Raw genomic sequence first — 19,356 nt, 5'->3', positions numbered from 1 at the left:
CAAGCTACTAAGAAGAATATCTGCCTATCTAAATTACAAGATATTTCTTCCCCTGATTAATCTAGCCTTTTTCACAAAATCTTGCTTTTTTCCCCCCCTAATATCTTGGGTTTATGTCAGTTTCTTCATTCTTCCTGTATATTGCTTCACTTCAGCCAATATTTGAACCTTCTAGGAAAAGTACAGGCGCATTATATTCTATTGAATATATGTGGCCACACACTATACAGATATAATTTCCCATAGTGAATGCAAGTAGTTCAGAATCAAGGCTCAGCAGTACTAAAACATTATTTCAACACTAGATGGGGCTTTGCAGGTAGAATGCCAAAAGTTGAAAACTTTGCCAAACCAAGTTAATCTTTAACTTCATTTTCCATATTATTTTAATAGCAGATCATAATGAAGAAAAGGCAGTTTATTTTTCATTACTTGCCTGTATGCAACATGTAATGCTATACTTAAGAAAAAAAAAAAAAAGATAAAGCATGGATTATACAAATATAAGGCATTACACATAGATTGTGCACTTGATATGAGCTGCCTAGTTTTACACCACAAATATAGAATGTTCTTTGTTGCTAGTAATTGTCAACAGTATGAACTGGGGCTTTTCCATTAAAGTCTGAGTAATATTCAGATGAAATTTAAGTGCTTCAGCCCACAGTAGTAGTTGGGATTCTTTTGCTTTGCCACAACTTTACACACTTCCACCTTTTTTGGAGAAAAACAAATCACTAAAAGAGACTACAATATGTTTACTTTGCTTTGCACATTTAATGCATCGTGACGATCTCATTTAAGTCTCCACAAGAGATACTCTGTTAGAGTAGTTTTGGAACCCATACTTGCTCATTTTGGGCTAGATGTGGTACTTTAGTAACTGTAGACTGGCGAAGTGAACTGATAAGGTTTTGCATCTTACCTAGATGAATTGTTGAAGGTTGGCAAAGTGCTTGAGAAAATCAAAGATCGTTATTGAACTTGTGAATTAAAACAATAGTGTTTTTAAGATACGAATTTCACGTAGTATGTTGGATGTCTGAAAACGAAGCATCCCAGCTTTAAAATGTGCAAACAGAAAGGATCCAGCTATTGGTGTTTAGGGTGCATTTCAAGAAACTGACACAAAGTAGCTGGTAAAACAGTTAATGAAGATATTGTTTTTTCTACAACCTGTATATAATTAATGTTGATGGTGCCTTGTCAGTTGGATGTCGTCAGTTTAGATTCATGTGTGTTAGTTAAAGAATTTCATCTGATGTTTGTTGAAACAGTTGCTTTACATGTTTACGCTAGAGAAAATGTATCATAAGCATGCTGGTTTTAGTGTTTTGTTGTCAGTTTGTTTATTTTTTTTAAATCAATCTCCCATTAGAAAGATAAATTAAATACTAGCTTTTTGACTAAAGCTTTTTTTCAGAGCTTGAATCAGTCTTTTACTGTTGGCAAATCTTATGTAATAAAACATTTTTCCCTGGTTCTAGAGTATCTTTAAGTGTTTGTCCTCGTTCTTTCTAATTATATGTGTTTTCCTTTTTGCTAACCAGGAGCTGCAGGTAAGTTGCAGCCTGGTGCCGTGGCTTGTTCATCTGTTGTTGTCTGGTGTTGTATTTTCTGGTCAGATATATAAAATTAATACTGATATAGATTATATATTAAGTCGCTTTACAAGAAGATATTCAAAAGACTTCTACTTCATTTGCCATATACTTTATCTACAAACATCATTTAACAAGGTATTTAAAATTTTAATAAAGGGCTGATTGAAACTCTGTTCATAATGTGTTGAGTACTTGTGTTTTCTGTGTTGCATTTGTGTATTAATGTTATTATGTTGAAATTTGTTTATACATATGTGTGCAAACTTCTTTTATTACAGGGTGAAAGCATGGACAACTTCAACTGGGGTGTTCGTAGGCGCTCTCTTGACAGTATTGACAAAGGAGACACACCATCTCTTCAAGAATGTCAGTACTCTGGTAGCACACCCAGCTTGAACTTGACGAATCAGGAAGATACTGATGAGTCTTCAGAAGAAGAAGCAGCCCTGACTGCAAGTCAGATACTGTCTCGTTCACAGATGGTAAGTTGTTTTTCTGTGAAAGGAATCTTTCTTTCTTAACTTAAGCTTTCATTTGCACTTGTAATGGATAAGTATGGCTCACACTTTCAGTGTAAGTGAACTAAAGAGGACCTAAATTAATGTGGCTAAGCTTCTTTTTCATAACAACATCAATGAAGGGAAAGTGGTGGTGCATAACCGGGTTATAATTCCAGTACAGCATTCATGTTTTTTTGGTGTCCTTATACCCACTATGCTTGTTTAAAGCTAAGTGCAAAATTACATGTGTTACATGTAAAGTGTGTGTCTCTGGATTCCTAGCTTCAAAAAACCCCAAAAATACTAAATAAGAACAAGAGCACTAAGTGATCCCATGGGAGCCTCAGTTGTGTTTAACCATAGAAATTGCTAATTTAATTATGGATTTTGAAGCATGTTTACATATAACTGAAGAAAATCAGGAATAGTGGCTGCTTGGAAATCTGTCTGTACTACCTAAATGAAATTAGGAAAAAAATGACTGGATGGAGAGCAGCAGGGATAGTATGCTGCTTTTCAGACTTTAGGCAAAGTTTGTATTAATGTTGCCTATAACAAAGAGCTCTGCTCTTCAGTGGTTTTGGTCTAGCATTTCACTAGTGCCAAAGACCTTTAAGAACAAGAAAGGAAATAATTTTCTTTATCCCAAGGATAACTTTTAACTTCTCTTCAAAGTTAAACGTTACAGAAATGCATGTGATGCTTGTAATGGCTTTAGTGTAAAGCTGTTAAACTCGTAATATGTAAATAAATTCAAATAGCTGACCATACTGAAACAGCCTATTTCAAAACTAATGTGTGTTTTTCCTGTAATTTATGCATTCAATAAACTCTGAAGAATTTCATGTTTCTTTCTTTCATCTCTTAGTTAAACAGTGATTCTGCCATAGACGAAACAATATCAGATCATGCTGGTTTATCGCTTCAGTCTCAAGATTCCACTAGCAGTGTGGGAACAGAAGAGGTGCTGCAAATCAGAACTGAGACCCCAAGTTTGGAGGCTTCTCCTCTAGATAACTCTAGCAACCAGCTGCCTGAGGTGGGGAGAAATGTGGGCTGGTGCATGGCTGATTTGGGCTCCTTCTAGTGTTTTAGTAGCAACTTTGGCTTTCTTTTCAACTGAAATTTCATCTGTTACACTGATCATTTGATTTGCTTTTAATATTTCTAACCTGTTGGAATGTTCTTACGAAATGTTCCCTCAGTATGAAAACTAGTTGGGATGGACTGAGGGAATTTACCACAGGTTAAAAATATTCTTGAAGGGCTGATAATGATCATTTCATGGTGCAGAATGAAAATAGGCTAATATTCAAGATGCTTTTACCTTGATATGGTTGAAATCCTTCTTGAGCAACATTTTCTAATTTTCTTTCAAATACTTTTTTTTTTTATTTCCCCCGTTTTTCCCTTTTTTTTTTTTTTTTTTTTCCTTTCTTTGGGATAATGTGATTGGTGCTATGTGGGAGTAAAACCTCAGGCCAGCTGTGTTAGCAGTTGGTTCCATTAAATAATCCTTTAAAAGGACCAGATGCTAGTGGTACACTTTTTTTTGGAAAGGCCTGTGTGGACTGAGACATATTTCAAGCTAATGGCTGCCTGCAAATCTGTGAGTACTTCAGTTTCTTGGTTTTTAAAATCTTTTGAATAATTTAAAATTTAAACCTCTTATTTAAAATAAAACTCTCATCTGCTACAATTCCTACAATTTTTAGCAGTTGTAGCTAAAACCTCAATATGTTGGGTTTTTTCTTGAAGTGGCTTGGTTTAGGTGGACTTTTTATCTTTTCAGTTAAAATTATTGATGCTACTGGCAATCTTATTTTTATTTGGATAAGCATTGCTAATCCCATCTTTAACAGAACATACACTTTTATTGAGTTTTCCAGAAAATTAAGCTATTCCTGTATTTGAATAACCAGTGCACAGTTTACACTTAAGAATGAGTCTTCAGCCAACTTGGTTTAAACAGTCAACTGACTGGTTCAAGTGCCTGGGATTTCTGAACAAAGGCTGTAGTCTACCTGTTTGCTACCTAGAAAATCACCCTTGCTAACAGGCAAACCATCCACCTAGCTAACATTTAATAAAGATAACTGTCAGAACAGAAGACAGAGTACAACAAAGGCAAAGTGTGGGTGACTGCTTTCCTGTGATAAAACCCTCACCTTCAAAAACTGTAGTATTGTGACTTTTATAAAGCATCATTTCCCCACATATCTCATATTTTTCCATTATGATTATCTACATTTTTTTTAGTTTGGTTACATTGCAGTTGGTAAATTGTCTCAACTTTTGTACAGCATTTGTGCTTAGATTGTCATACAAATTGTTCTGTTAGTGCTTCAGCTGCTCATCTAGAAGTATTTTTGTTCCAACAGGATTTGGATGAGAAAGAACACTTAATCTGGATTTTTTTTCTCCACATAGGATAAATGTTTTATGTTACAATTTCAAAAAGGAAAAGCAATATATAAGATGGGATTTTATAGACTGAAATTCACCACAGTAGAACTTTTGTCTTCTCCATTGTTCACTTGTGATACATTTTCAGCTGTAACTCATTTTTATGTTTTCATCGTTCTTTCCAAGAATGCCTTTATACTTGGATTCATTGTTCTCCTGCAGCTTCTTTTATAAAATCACTATACTTCTGAAAATCCAGGTGAAAACATTCGCACAAAAAAAGCACGAATGTCATTCAAAATAATGAAAACACTTAAACTGGGCTGTAAAGTAATTTCATGATTAAGCAACATCCATAAAAAATGCTATATCAAAAAAAAAAAAAAGACTACAAGTGCATATAAATGCAGTCACTAAATATGATGTGTTCCAGGTTTATTTTGTGCTTGTTAAAACATGGGATTCAGTCATATACATATGTTTTCTTCAAGCACAGTTCGAACACTCAAAGTTATCTCTCTACAAGAGTTATCTATCTAGTTGGATTTTGTTGCTAAAAGGGAGAGTTGGCTTTATGCCTCTTAACATAATGAGCTTGAAAATATGCACACTGTCAACTCACTTTGAAAAATGTGTGAAGCCAGTAAAACTAATTTTTTTCTGAATTCTTACAGTGCACAACTTGCAGCATAGTGCACTTGTTTTTTCCTATGCTTTATATGTAACTCAACACAGGCATTTTCTGCCATGTGTCAGTTATCAAAATGTTTTTAATATAAATAAATATGTATAAAAATTTATCTAAGGTTAAAAAAAATGCAGCTCTTATTTAAAAAACAAATGTGTGTGCTGGTTAGATGCAGTTATGTTCCTTGTTTCTCTTGTAGAGATGCTGAAGATTTAAGTAAATAGTTTACTTAAATGTGTTTGTCTGATTTCCAGTAATAGCATGTATCTTTGCAAAAAAGGACATTTCATATTCCAGTTGGGAATTTACAGTCTAGCTACAAGAATATTTTCAGTTTTATACAATAAGCTTTACAAGATTAAGTATATGAAATTTTCTGACTAAAATGATTCCCTATTTTACTCACTTGCACTGTGGATTTATGAGGGAATGGTTTACTAGAAGTAATTTTCCTTAGGTTCCATGGAGTTGTCAACTATATAAATCACATTTTAAGATACTTAAAGAACATTCCTGTTGATAGTAAAGACATGTCCAATGTTATGCAGAAAACTTCAGAAATCAGCAGTCTTGGCACTATGAAGACTAACTTAGCTGTAAATCTATTAACTAGTAATTAGCACTTAAATATTTTCTTAAAGTGTATTCATCGTGTACAACTACCATATATGATCAGTGCAGCTCTGTATCATATGTTAACATCTATAATAGAAACTGGTTTAGTCCAAATTATTTTGCTGAAGTATCATAAAGGTGTCCTGCATTTCCATGTGCCTTAGTTGCTCAGTGTGACAAAGTGGCTGTTCTGCGCAATAAAATTCCTGATTTAACTTTTACAACAGAGGCATTAGAAGTGAGGTCACCGGCTGTGTTAAATGACAGCAGTCTCACATTGAGGAGTACCGTGGTCAAAGTGAGATGTTAGGATCACTATGAAACAAAATTATATAGTTCTTTTTAAAGCTGAATTGTCTTTTCCAATATGTGTACAGTTATTTATCAGTCAGAGGGCCTGTTTAGACTGATGAAAGCCATAAGTGATGTGTATGCTTAGAGGCAGTCTAAAGGTTTGTTGACTAGTCTTGGATATGCCAGCAGGGAAGACCAGCACACTAATAATGAAAATGTGTGATGATTTGTGCCTTTAGGAAACAGCAAATAGAAAGTGTTGGTTTTATTCCACAGAAATCCAGTAAAAGGTTTCAAATGGATTCATCGTAAATTAAGTAAACTTGAATTGCTCTGTTCCGTATAGAGATGTTAATAATAATGCTAATGGAGGAAGAGGGAAGGGAGAAAGGGTCATTCTAATATTACCTACCTGAGTTTAATGATTGTATCTTTATGATTGCCAGTGAATTGAAGCCTACATTTAGAGATTTGGGGTTAAACCCTTAAAGCTCTCCCCATATTAACAGTAATGGCAAAATAATAAAAACAGTGGAATGTCCCTTTTCCGTTGTTCATCTGTTCATCACACTGTTGCTCAGTTGCTCAGAAGAAATGTTCTATATTGGTTCCAGACCCCAAAGGCAAGCATGATGCAGTTGTTTTTGTCCTTACCTAGAAAAGTAAAATATCAAAGTCTTGATTGTGTTTGTTGTGATCTATATATGTTTGAGGCTATTTGCAGATACTTTTCTGGAAGTGTTCTCTTAACAACAGATTTAATTGAGTGTATTTGAAAAATGGTATTTGTTATGTCATAATCTAGGATATTAATGTTAACCAGAAGTTACAAACTTTACAAGTAGACTGCCTGTCTTTGCTCACGTAAAACTGAGCAATCCAAAGAGATGAATGCTTAATGTATAAATGGATATTTGTAAACATTTTTTTATAAAATTACCATAATAAAAACTGATAAGAACATATAAGCCCTGACCATAAAAGTAATAAAAGTATGTTTGATTTATAGGAAGGCAGTTCAGCAGTAAGGGATGAACAGGTTAGCACTGCTAGTGAAGACACTGGGTCATACCTACTACAGGAACAACAAGACTGCCTGGTCTGTCATGAATCTCTTGAGTTGGAAGAGACCCCAGAACTAGCAGAGGCAGCAGCTCCTGAGAGCTACTCTGAGTCTATCTGTGAAGAGGATGTCACTCTTGCTTTGAAAGAGTTGGATGAGAGATGTGAAGAAGAAGAAGCTGACTTCTCTGGTTTGTCTAGGTAAGATTAATATTGCTTCTAAGTAACAGAAATTACATATTATCAGTGCATGAATCAAAGTAAGCTTTCTTATGGTCTGGGGTTTTCCATGAATCCCATAATACAAGTATCTGAAGTGATGTTTTGCATATCTGATATAACAAATATACTCAATAGTTTGCTCAGCAGTTGTTTCTGGTACAGGGAAAACAGCCATGCAGGAAAAGATGAGAACTCTTGAAAAAAAGAAATCTAGCACATTTCATCATCATCAATAGGACAGAAATGTGAAAAATGTTCACAGGATGTTTTGGAGCATCTTCTCAGCAGCCACCAGCTGCAAACAGTACAACATGGAAAAGAGCTTGAACTGCTCTGAGTTATGGTAGGAACCTATCTTGGCACTCAAAGACAGGAAGAGACAGGGAAAAAAAAAAACTCTTTTTTTTTCATTAAAGCTTCTGTAGGAGTCAGGCCAGTTTGTCTTTGAGTTTGCCCAAGGTTTATTTTTGGTGTTAACAGTAATCAGTCTCTTGCATATTTCTAAGGCATTTTAAAGTAGAATAACTTTTTTCCATTTTTTTAATATGGAGAACAAAAACAACTATTGAGAGGAAAAGTTACAGTTAGTCCTAGCTGGTTGAGTCATATTTAAAGTGAAACCCTTAGTCCCTGGAAAGTAACAGTCTAAGAAGTAGGGAAAACAAACAAAAAAGGCCAAATTAAAACAAAAAAATTTCCAAATTGTTCATAGGCTTGTTCATAGTAAAAATTGGTTCAGAAGCTTAGACTGAATAGTACATAGACTCATCGTATATAGGAACATAGTGTATATTCTGTCAGGGAGATAATTTAAGGAGCCTTTTGCAGAAAAGGACCCAACAGGAGCTGTTAAAGACCAAGTCGTTTGAGAAGGTTCTACTGGGACTGAGACAGAGAAATTGACTTCTGTAATCCCACACACAACCTACTGCAATATGCCTTGAAGAATTAAAGGCTGGTACCAGCAGTTTATTTCCTAATGTGCAACTGAAAAAAAATCTCTTAAGGTTTTAGTTTATTTACACTAAGCAAACAAACAAAAAAACCCCATAGCTCTAGTTTAAAGAGCAACAGAGGTGTTGATATATAGGGTTGATACACTAGTTAGAAAATACCTGAAAATCTTTTTGCAGCTTTTCTTACAGATACTACTCAAAAGAATTGCATCTTAGCTTTTGAGCTCTGTGCTACTAAAATTAATGTATTTAAAAACAGCACCCCAGCTTCTTGTTTACAAAATGTTTAAGTCTTGTTTAAGACATACTTGGTGCTGGTGTGAATGAGGCAGTTGCTATAGAGAAAAATGTTATGTATTAAAAAAATTATTTTAATAAATTATCTGTACTTGGAATCTTCCCATGCATATTTTTGCTGTGTAAGTACAGTCATACAAGAAGAACTGTCAAAATGTATCATTCCTTGTAATACAGAAAATTTTAACAATCAAGCTGATGATTGTAAGTAGTAGCATTGGTTAATTTATAGTTTGATATTTTTATTGGATATTTGGTGTCTAATGGAAAGTATGGCTGCAGAATGCTCTTTGAACAAAGGCCCATTAAATTGATTGCCCGTAAAAATTAAAGTGTTCCAATCTATCTCCATTCACTTACGATGTTACTTAAGACAGTTATGGTGATACACTGCTAAATTGGCTCCTGTGTTTCTTTTCAGGAAAACTAAAATTTGTTATAGATATTGGTGGACCATGTGTTTAGATGAATAAAAATTTGAAGAATTGAATGTTAATTCTGTTGTTGGGGGCAAGAAAAAAATACCAGTTTCTGAGTGGTGTATATATATATATATAGTGCTGTAAGTAGCTATATATAACCTGCAAATAGCCCTTTGTCTGTAGATATGCATAGTAATAACATGTTTTAATAAGCTTTGGAGGTATTTGAGAGTATAGGCAATTTTTTTATATTGCAGTAGAAGTTTTTGATTGTTTTTTTTCTACTCTTTTCTTGGTTCATAGTTACCTTGATTGATTGATTGATTATTTATTTTACAAAACACTATCCTGAATTATAAATTCTTATTTTTTCTTCATACCAAAATGAAGGGTTTTTTTCCTAAAACATTTACTGAGGAGTTAATTTCTGTTGTTTGTTATTAATAGCCAAGATGAAGAGGAACAGGATGGTTTCCCAGAAGTACAAACGTCCCCACCTCCTTCACCATTTCTTTCTGCCATATTGGCTGCTTTCCAACCAGTGTCATATGATGATGAGGAGCAAGCATGGCGCTGCCACGTCAATCAAATGCTGTCAGATACAGATGGATCTTCTGCTGTTTATACGTTTCATGTCTTCTCAAGATTGTTTCAGGTCAGTGAATTGCCATTGCATGGTTGGTTGTTTGAAATCTTTTCCTCCTGATTTCAGAACTGTTCTTCCTCTCTATAACTGCAACAGCCTCAAGATTATGGTAGCAAGAAGCCTTAGGAAGGAAGCAAATCAAAAGCAAACAAAAACCCCACAACATATTCCTAAAAGAATGTTATATGGTTATACACTATTTTTGCACAGGATGTCTGTTTTATTCATTGTCTAGGTGTGATTCTCCTCAGGAAAAAAACAACAACAACAAACAGCTCAAAAAAACCAGTTAAGTGTTTCTTGTATGCTCTTAGTTCAGGCTGTGTCCCTTCTTTTATTTTTTGAACATCACCCGTGTTCTGTGGTGATTACAGAATTAATGTCTTCCTCCTGTGTTTTCTGTGGGATTCATTATTACAGGATCGCAGCATGACAAACAAGAAATTTCTCTTGCATCTGTCTTGTGAGAAAAAGTTTTTTTCTGAAGAGAAATAATTGAAACATCAGGAGATCCACTAAAGCTGGAAACGCCTCTGTTTCACTACATTTACCTCATAGATCTGGTATCCAACACAAAATGCCTATGGTTTAATTTTTCTCACTCCCTCCTCCCTGTATGTAGGGGATGGGTTTTTACATTTTCAAAGTGGTGCCACTTGGATGTACATTATTCTTTGCAACTTTTTATGTGATAGGAGAAGCACAATTAATCTATTTTATTTACAGGCAACGTGCCAAGTGAGCTAAGAGCAGATTCAGTACTACAAACCAAGATCTTATGACTCCAACCCTTTCTAATATCGCCAGCATTAATTTTACCTGATGTTTGGTATATCATAATAAATTTCTCAGTGAAAGCTGCACTTTGTTTTACCGTGCTAGCATGCATTTTATCCTATATATATGGGCAGGTTTAGGGTTAGCACCATGAAGTCACTTACAAGTGAATAATTCATGCTCTACCTTACTCATGGAATAACTTGTTTGCTAATCTATACCCATTTTTAGTTGAACTAAGTATTTTGCCACAGCACTATAAAATTCCTGTTACGTTTTAGATTTTTGTCTTTTTGCTTCATCTAGGCATCAGGAGTTTAGTTTCTCTGTATTATACAAAAGCTTAGCTGTAGTTGCTTTTCACACATTCATTTGTGTCCTGAAATGGTGAAACGGGGGTTCATATTCTCTTGTGTTCGCTAAAGAGGGAGCTAGAAACAAAGGCAACTTTCTGTGGCTTGACAGGATATCCCTCAGTCAGCTGGAAAGGTGGATATTCTGGGAAAACGGGCAATAGCAATCCAGGGCTTGAGCCTGGGCAAGGAATCATTCCTGAGGAATTGCTACTGGGTACAGAGGAGGGTTAAAATGATTAAATGAGAGCCTGGATGCCCTGTTTGACTGGACTTTTCCATTTTGCCTTCTGGCTCCTACACTTTGCAGCTGTAAATATCTTTGCATATTTTTATTCTACATGTAACTTTCTAGGATTTATGAAGTAATATATAGCAAAGCACAGTGTTGTATTAGGCCGAGCTGACAGTCTCCATAATCAAACATGATATACATAGAACTGATTTTTGAAGAAGGTAGAAACCCTGCAGGTGGCAGTTTTGGAGATTGTGCTACAGAGGTCATATTCTGACTTGTAAAACTCTGTATAATTTTCTGCAACACAAACACTTGAAAATGAACTACTGTCTATACTGCATGAAGATAAATAGTCACCCAGCTCTACTGATGCTAAAGGCCTAGATGTGAAAGGAGTAATCGTCTTTATAGATAGAGGCTGGTTTTGTGTATTGACTGATTGCATTTTCTGGAGCTAGTTTTACATGAATATTTGGAGTGAATTATGTATTAGTTCATAATTTATTGACAAAAATATATGCTGTCATAATGGCAATTAGCCCTGAAATTCTTAATCTAAAAAGCCAGAGGGAGGGCTAGTAAAATACAATGTAAAATAAATCTTTTTCTGATTTGATTCCTAGACCATTCAAAGAAAGTTTGTATCTATAACAAATGATTCAGTCAGCTTTCTTGGCGAAAGTCTACAGCGCATTGGAACAAAATTTAAAAGTTCTCTGGAAGTGATGATGATATGTTCAGAATGTCCAACAGTCTTTGTGGATGCGGAAACGGTAAAAATTTCATAAACTTACACACTGAAATATCTGTCTGCTTAAACATTTTTATGTAACATACAAAATGAGGCTTTAATATTTGGAAAATAGAAATGCTTGGGAAGATTTTCAAAGGTTTGAATAAAATGTGTTAATTATATTTTTGCCTTTTAAAAGGTTGCTCTCTGACATCACTAATTGAATCATCTGAATAATTCTGGGATGTTTAAAAAAAAATAAATTCTTTTTGTAACTGAAATCAGAAAGAAATTAAAATGTTAGGTGGCCGCTGTGTATCATTAACATTTGAAAACACAAGGTAGAAGTGCATTTTCTCCAAAAGTAACCTCCAGCTGTAACAATGAACAGTGAGGGAATTTACTGATACTAGGTATCACTTAAATTCCCTTGCTATTCTTTACCTTCCCTGTTTGTTCCCACAGAGAAGAAGAAAGAAGACTACTTATCTAGCAGCAACTCTGCCTTTTTAGATTGTGTTGTTTATGTATATATTCAGTGATGCATGAGAAAAACATTCTAGCTACAAATATACAATGAAAGTTTGTTGTTATGCAACTTGAAATCTTGGGTCATAATAAATATTAATGTGAGAAGTCAGCTCAGTGTTCAGCAGCAGTCAAAAAAAGTTATGCTAGAATTGAGCTAATGTACATATCCCCAATATACCTACAACCTGAATTTTGGGGGCAGTTCTGATCCCCTGCTCAGAGAAAATACAGTTGAACTAAAAAGGGTTCCAAGAAAGACCACAACATAAATGTGAAATAGGTGGAATGGCTTCCATATAGGATATGAGTATGCAGGCTGGGATATTTTTAGCTCTTTAGGAGAGAAATCTGTCCATAGATGTCTTCATTATCACAGAAAAGTGATTGAAATTATTGTGGTGTTGTCTTATTTGATGTTAAGGATGATCAAATTAAACTAGCAGTGATTTACAAAACATACAGAACCAAAGATAGGTGATGCTTCATGTGATACCTAATCAAACTGTGAAACCCTGTCCTTTTTTACAGTGTCTGCTCATGTTTTCAAAAAGCAGCTAAAGAGATTCATGAAAGAAATAGCCCTGGATAGTTTTTTTTAATATGCAGAACAACATGTTGACAAAGGCTAAGAAAGCATTCTGGAGCAAGTGGGTCACCACATGCTTGCCCTGTTCTGCCCTTCCTTAAGCAACTGCTATTAGACATTGTCAGGTGGAGGATTGAGATAGATGGATCTTTGGCCTTGACCCAGTGTGAGACCCTTCTCCTGACCTGACCTGTTTTTTTCCCTTGGTGCTAAGGGGCAACTTTGTTCTTATGCTCTCACTTTAGAATATGGGGACTAAAAAAGCATGAAGCAAATAGTGCATTTCAAGGGAACCATGTGTAATGTTTTTTGTTTAACTTATGCTTCTTTCCAGGTAGTAAGAATTAGTCAAAAGAAGAAATTTCTTTAGGATGAGAAGCCACAAGAAGAGTTACACTAGTGTCTAGCTAGAACAGCATGTGTGTTTTAAAAAATAAGCAAATACATATATATACACACACATATATAAGGAATAATAAATATATATGCACACAAGTATACATACATGCATATGTATGCACATACATGGATTAGTGTTGTTACATTGACAAATACTGTGTAGATAAATCTTTCCTCTCCAAATAATTTAACTGAAAGGAACCTACTTGTTTATCAGCTTACATCTCACTAAGAAAAAATGGCTAATCCAAAATAACATTCATGCACAAATCTTTGGTTTTGTGATGTCTACTCATGTGTACAGGATTGGCACTTGATTCAGATTGGGCCTTTGATTCATTCAGAAAGTTTTCAGCAGAAAGATGCCCCCTTCCATCAAAGCACAGGTTCATGGGTGATTTGGAAGTGGCTCGTAGCCTAGTGCTGATACAAGATGCCCACTGACGTTATTGCACATGTTGAGTGCAGAGTGGCATCGTGTCAGAGAGCCATGACTTGCTGCTTAGTTGATGTGGACATAGACGTTGGGAGTAGCCCTGTCTTAATTTGGAAAAACATGTAAGCATAATTCCCACCCCTGCCTGAGGAATGTGGGATACTGTGACTCTCCGTGCCACAATTTTGTGATCACAGTCTTTGTGCTTGCACTTTCAAGCTGACCAAGAGGTGCCAGGTAACAGAGATTGGAGAAGAGTGCAGAGCTCTTCATGTGTGCAAGGGATGACCAGTGTGTAGGAGGAATCATCCTGTTAGAGGCATGATTATTACAGGAAACGACAGGAGAAGGATTAATAAGAAAAACCTAAGTGGAAATAAAATTACAGGGAGAAATGGTGTGGAGCAAAGCTAAGGTAGCAGCCCCTCAGGTAAGAAGAGATTCTGATTTATGTTAAAAAAGACAGGCGTTAATGGTAGAAAATTCTTCAAATACCTAACAGTTCCTGCTTTGACAGTTCCTGGTTCCTAGATGGCAGCCTCTGCTGGTGGTATAGTTTGTATATTGAGAAGGGCAAGTAACCCTCATCGGACACTCCTTAGGTTGCTATAGGAGCAATCCAGCAGTACCTTTTTTTCTTGCTGCAGGCTATTCTATTTACACTAGCTGTGAGCATATCAAATATTATTTTTTCTGAAAGATCTAAAAACCCCTTTGAAATATCTTTCAGGTGCTAACTAGGTACTGCCCTTCTAATTTTGGAATCAAAACAGTTGTTTGCTCATTCAACTGATATAGCTACGTGTGTTACTTTACTAACTCAGAGGTGTCACAAGTGATCTGTACCCAACTAATTCTAATTTGATTGTTTTTCCAAATATGGACTTGGAATTTCATATTATACAATTTATATATTAGACTATATGGATTATAGCCAGATGTTACATGACTACAGAGGTGATTGCTTTTATCTTCCAGCTAATGTCTTGTGGCCTGCTAGAAACATTGAAGTTCAGTGTTCTAGAGCTCCAGGAACATTTGGATACCTATAATGTCAAAAGAGAGGCAGCAGAACAGGTGAGTCTTATATTTCAAACCTAAAAATTTTATTAGAACCTACTCATCAAGAAAATGTTGCAGGTCTTTATTTCTCAACATGGGTATTTAAAAGTAAACTGTAGGAAAAAAAATCTTGTTTCGTTTTCTTACTACTATTATATGTGTATAATCTGAATCTGAGGTTTTTCTTATATGAAATTTATTTTTGAAATCAACTTTGAGTATATAACTTTGCACAAATGTACAAGCATTGGGAAAATTTTAAAATCCTCTTCAATATTCAAGTATTTTTAACATGAATATCAATAAATTATGGTAACTTTTTTCTTTATGAATGTTCTGGCTTATTTTATTAGACTAGAAGGATGGGATTCGCCTCCAGATAAAGACATTTACAGATAACTATTTGTATGTGAATTAAGTGCCTTAACACCCATAGTATTCAACAACAATCAAGTCAATATAATAGAAGTCGTCAAGAAAGCAATATATTTTATCCTAATACACATACTGACTTGCTGCTCAGCTGAATAGGTCTTCAGACTTCTTTTTGTTGACTGGCTTAAATGGGGGCTTAAACAACTGTGTCATACATAGACACATAATATAGATCTCTCATCCTGTAACTGGATCCCACTGAGGGTGACATTTCTGTCAGTTATTTAGAATAATACAGTTCAAGGTATACGTTAGTGGTTATATCCTTTTTTTGCAATGAAACACGAAGTTTAAAAGTTGAAAATTTCTATAGTGAGTGTCTGTACATTTGTTTTTGTGAACCTTTCTATGAAGTTCAGAAAGGAAGATACTAACTTCAGAAAACTGAAACAGGTAAGATTTCTATTTCGAGAATCAAAAGAAAACATGGATCTACAACCAATTTTGCAGGTACAGAGAGAGTGAATATACGGGGCTTTTGTTGTAGAGAGAAGGTGATTCCTAGGAATATTTAAGATGCAGTTGAAGGAACTTTTTACTGATTTCATCAGCCTGTGAGACCATGACAATGGCCGTATAGGCAACCTTGAGTGATGTGAAACAGAACCAGAATTCAAGCCATATCTTGTCAGAACTGTATTTTGCAGCACAAGTGGCTCCATGTTTCTTGAGCATGCTAAGTTTATTAGGAAATGATGGCCTCTGCCTTGCAAAGATTGATGACGATTCATCTGTTGAATAGAATAGACATCCACTTTTTTGTGGAAAGGATCTCAAACACAGTTTTCTCAAAACCAATGCTAAAGTATGCCACACAGCACTGTTGATGTAGATAAACTGTTTCTAGGATCCAAGCCAGCATTTCTGCTAAAGAGTTGCTACATTTTTTGCCCTGCTCTGTGGTGATAATTTATTTGTAAACTAACTCATGAGGCTTAATATAATAAGCCAGGCTTAATCAGAAACAAAGTTCTCATCTAACGACTAAGATTACCTTACTTGATGTAATATTTAATGTCTGACAATCTCCAATGCATAATGCTGTCATCACTCCGATGAGAAAATAATGTATTTTATTCCTCATTTTAGAGAGCAACACAGAGGCACAGAGCGGCTACCTGGTTTGCCCCAGGGTCAGACAGGAAGGTTTGTGGCAAGGTAGAGAGGAGCTCGTGTGTGTGCATAGAATGGTGACTATACAAATATTAGGGAATTCTCTGTTTATAAACTCTTTATTTAGCCTACAGTTTTATCATAGCAATAAGAAATGGTATTGTTTGGCTGATTTGTCAATGTATGATGAGTTGAAATTGTGTCCCTTAGAGATGGCCATGAGTTCACTTAATGTGTTTTTAGCTAATTTTGCACTCCCACATATCATATCGACATAAATCCATGCTGGATATTAAGAGCTTGTTTGTATTTTATTTACTTGATAAAGGAATATGGATATCAGTTTGATGGCCTCTGTCATTATATCATAGTGAGAGAGTGGTGTTTTTCTGTAGTGCAGCTGTCAAAAGGGTGTCCAGTAACATGTTTCTGTGGTCAGCCTGTCTTCTGCCACAGGATTTGTGAGTGACTGGAGCAGGAAAAAGGTTCATAGGATGAAAGGAATTTCTGTGAAACAACGGAGGGCATTTTGCCAGGGTTTTATTTTTATTTAATGATTCATAAACAGAAAGAAGCAGTATTGAGGAGGAAGAAATTTATAGCTTTGACCAATCATTTCTGACTCTTGATAGCATGTCATTTAGCTTAGTGCATTCTTTATTTATTTAGCATGTTAATTTAGAAGTAATGACTAATTATCTCAGATAATTAATGTTTCTAAAACTTTTTTAAAAAGCATTTCTTCAGATGTTGGTCCTTAGGTTTTTTGGGGTGTGTATTATATAGTATATGTAGACCAAGAATCTTCCAAAGCTACTTTTGAGATATGTTTTATTGGTTTTCTTATTCTGTCCTATTTAACAGAGTATAGGGAATGACTGAAAGAGACTTCCTCAAGTCAAATCTGAATTTCAGTTATTGCAGGCAATTGTGCCATGTATCCTATTCAATCTGAAAGTATTAAGGCAGAACACATAATGAGTGTATTGTAGATCCTTGCTTTTTTCATAGAAACATGCAGAAAGATGATCTAAACTGGTTGGGCTCTTGTATAATAAAGTAAATATAAATTAACAGATATTTAAATAAATATAATCTCAATATTAATTTGGAATCCTCTAGAACCAACCACTGGCAAAATCTGTACATTAACATCTTCAATGAAAAATTGTTGAGATGATGTTTGTCACTATCAGTGATGTGTGTTGTACTGGCATTCACATGAAATAAATTTTAAAAGTTGCTTGAAACTCTTACCTATGTACGCACTGAGATAAGAGAAGGGTACCAGTAGTATAGGGAGTGGTTTGGAATGTCTGTTTTGGGGTTAATCTGGCAAACCAACCTGTGCTATGACCAAGATCAACCACAGACTTCCCTATATTACGCTTTCAGTAACGCTCTTCATCCTGTATCTTTGTAAGAGATATATGGGGAAAACATAAATTGATGTAAAGTAAACATATAAAGAAGATTATTTTGTCACACAATCTATTGCTATTCCCAATAGGAAACTGAGGTCATTCTACCATGCTGAACATACATTCTCTAAAAATTTTTAGCAAATTAATTTTGTCACCTTTTTAGAGCTACTGTTCTATTTCCTTGCAAGGAAACTGTGTTGACTTCATGTGTGTATTAGGAACAGAGATACTCAATCAGATAAATGTGATAGGAAATACAAGGTTATACGTATATCATAACATTCTAGACACACCCTTTATCCAGAATGGTTTTAAGATTTTAAAAAGATCTTAGAAGGGCAGTGTGCGAAAATAAATACTAGCTTCCCAATTGCTGATGCTGTTTGTTCCAGTGCAGACCTATTCCATTGTTACTGATGGATGCTGTCAGATAAAGAAAAATGAGATTTGCTGCGTACATTGGTATCCATGTCACTAATTGAAACTGACACTGCAGTGTTTAGAGAATTCCATTTCTCCTCTTGATAAGCACACAGGCCTAGTTAATTCACTAAGTAACCTTTATTAAATTGAGCAGATGGGAAATCACATTTTTTTTTCTTGCATCAGACAAAGGTTAGAAAAAGGTCACTAAGATTTCCTGTGAGACTCAAGATTATCAAGTACACAGTATGCTAAATTATTCTTCCTTGGATGTATAGAGCCTGTTCTTCATTTCAGAGGATAATCTGCACTTCATCTGAATGTGACGCATTCCCATTTCAGTAATACCCAAATTACCTCATGCTTGCAGTTGTTTGTACTGTACAGAAAAATATGCTGGGCACTGTGTCGATGAGATGATGAGGTTGTATTGTCCAATAAGAGCATATTTGATTCTGCAAATGCTTTACATGAACACTTCTAAATTTGGTATCAGTTAAAGATAGAAGAGATTACCCACTGAAATTAATGAACTTGTCTGCTGCAGGAACTGGGGTTAAATACAGCCCTGTATTCATGAGAGAGAGTGGAATCTGCACGTTTGCATTGTGTAATGTGAGAACACTTTGTCTCCCTGATATATGAACTGGAGGTGATGCTAAACTTCTGTTGAAGAATTCTTTTCCTTCTCATCCAGTAAACCTGCACTTTGCATCTAGTTGTACAGGGGAGCTCTATTCCCTTCTGTTTCCAAAGCAGCCCCAAGAAATATAATAGGTTTACACTTACTCTTTAATTTGAATTAGTGCTGTATTTTAAATGTTGAGAAATCATGTTGGTGTAAACCTTGTGCAGCAAGGAAAGAGAAAATACGATCTTGTTTAATGAAAGGGAATTTCCTGCCTCCACCCTCTCACACGTCTCACTATAACGGTACTCAAATTCAACCACAGATTAGTATTTATGCTGAAGTGTACTATCCCCATCTGGGATAATGAAGGCTACAGGAAGTTTACAATGGAAGGGATGCAATAAAAACTAAAAATATAAAGTGAATATTAGAGTGGAAATTATTCGTGGAAACAAAATTGGTAAACAGAATCTGAGAATGAGCAAGACTTGATGAGGTGTTTT

The 19,356-nt window shown here is 35.2% G+C and overlaps 1 protein-coding gene across 11 annotated transcripts in view; it reads left to right on the top strand.

Moving 5' to 3' along the window:
• Positions 1-19,356, top strand: part of FRYL (FRY like transcription coactivator) — a 172,668-nt gene that overhangs the window by 144,835 nt on the left and 8,477 nt on the right. For all 11 annotated transcript variants that reach the window (XM_074904767.1, XM_074904764.1, XM_074904765.1 and 8 more), the window contains 6 exons: positions 1,883-2,086; positions 2,973-3,143; positions 7,117-7,370; positions 9,514-9,721; positions 11,704-11,853; positions 14,744-14,842. In XM_074904767.1, the coding sequence (XP_074760868.1) occupies positions 1,883-2,086; positions 2,973-3,143; positions 7,117-7,370; positions 9,514-9,721; positions 11,704-11,853; positions 14,744-14,842 (1,086 nt within the window). The remainder of the gene's footprint in view (positions 1-1,882; positions 2,087-2,972; positions 3,144-7,116; positions 7,371-9,513; positions 9,722-11,703; positions 11,854-14,743; positions 14,843-19,356) is intronic.

Source organism: Athene noctua, chromosome 4 (assembly GCF_965140245.1).
Source record: "Athene noctua chromosome 4, bAthNoc1.hap1.1, whole genome shotgun sequence".
Lineage (NCBI taxonomy): Eukaryota > Metazoa > Chordata > Aves > Strigiformes > Strigidae > Athene > Athene noctua.
Note: the sequence above shows the minus strand (reverse complement) of the source record. Positions and strands in the feature narration are given on the sequence as shown.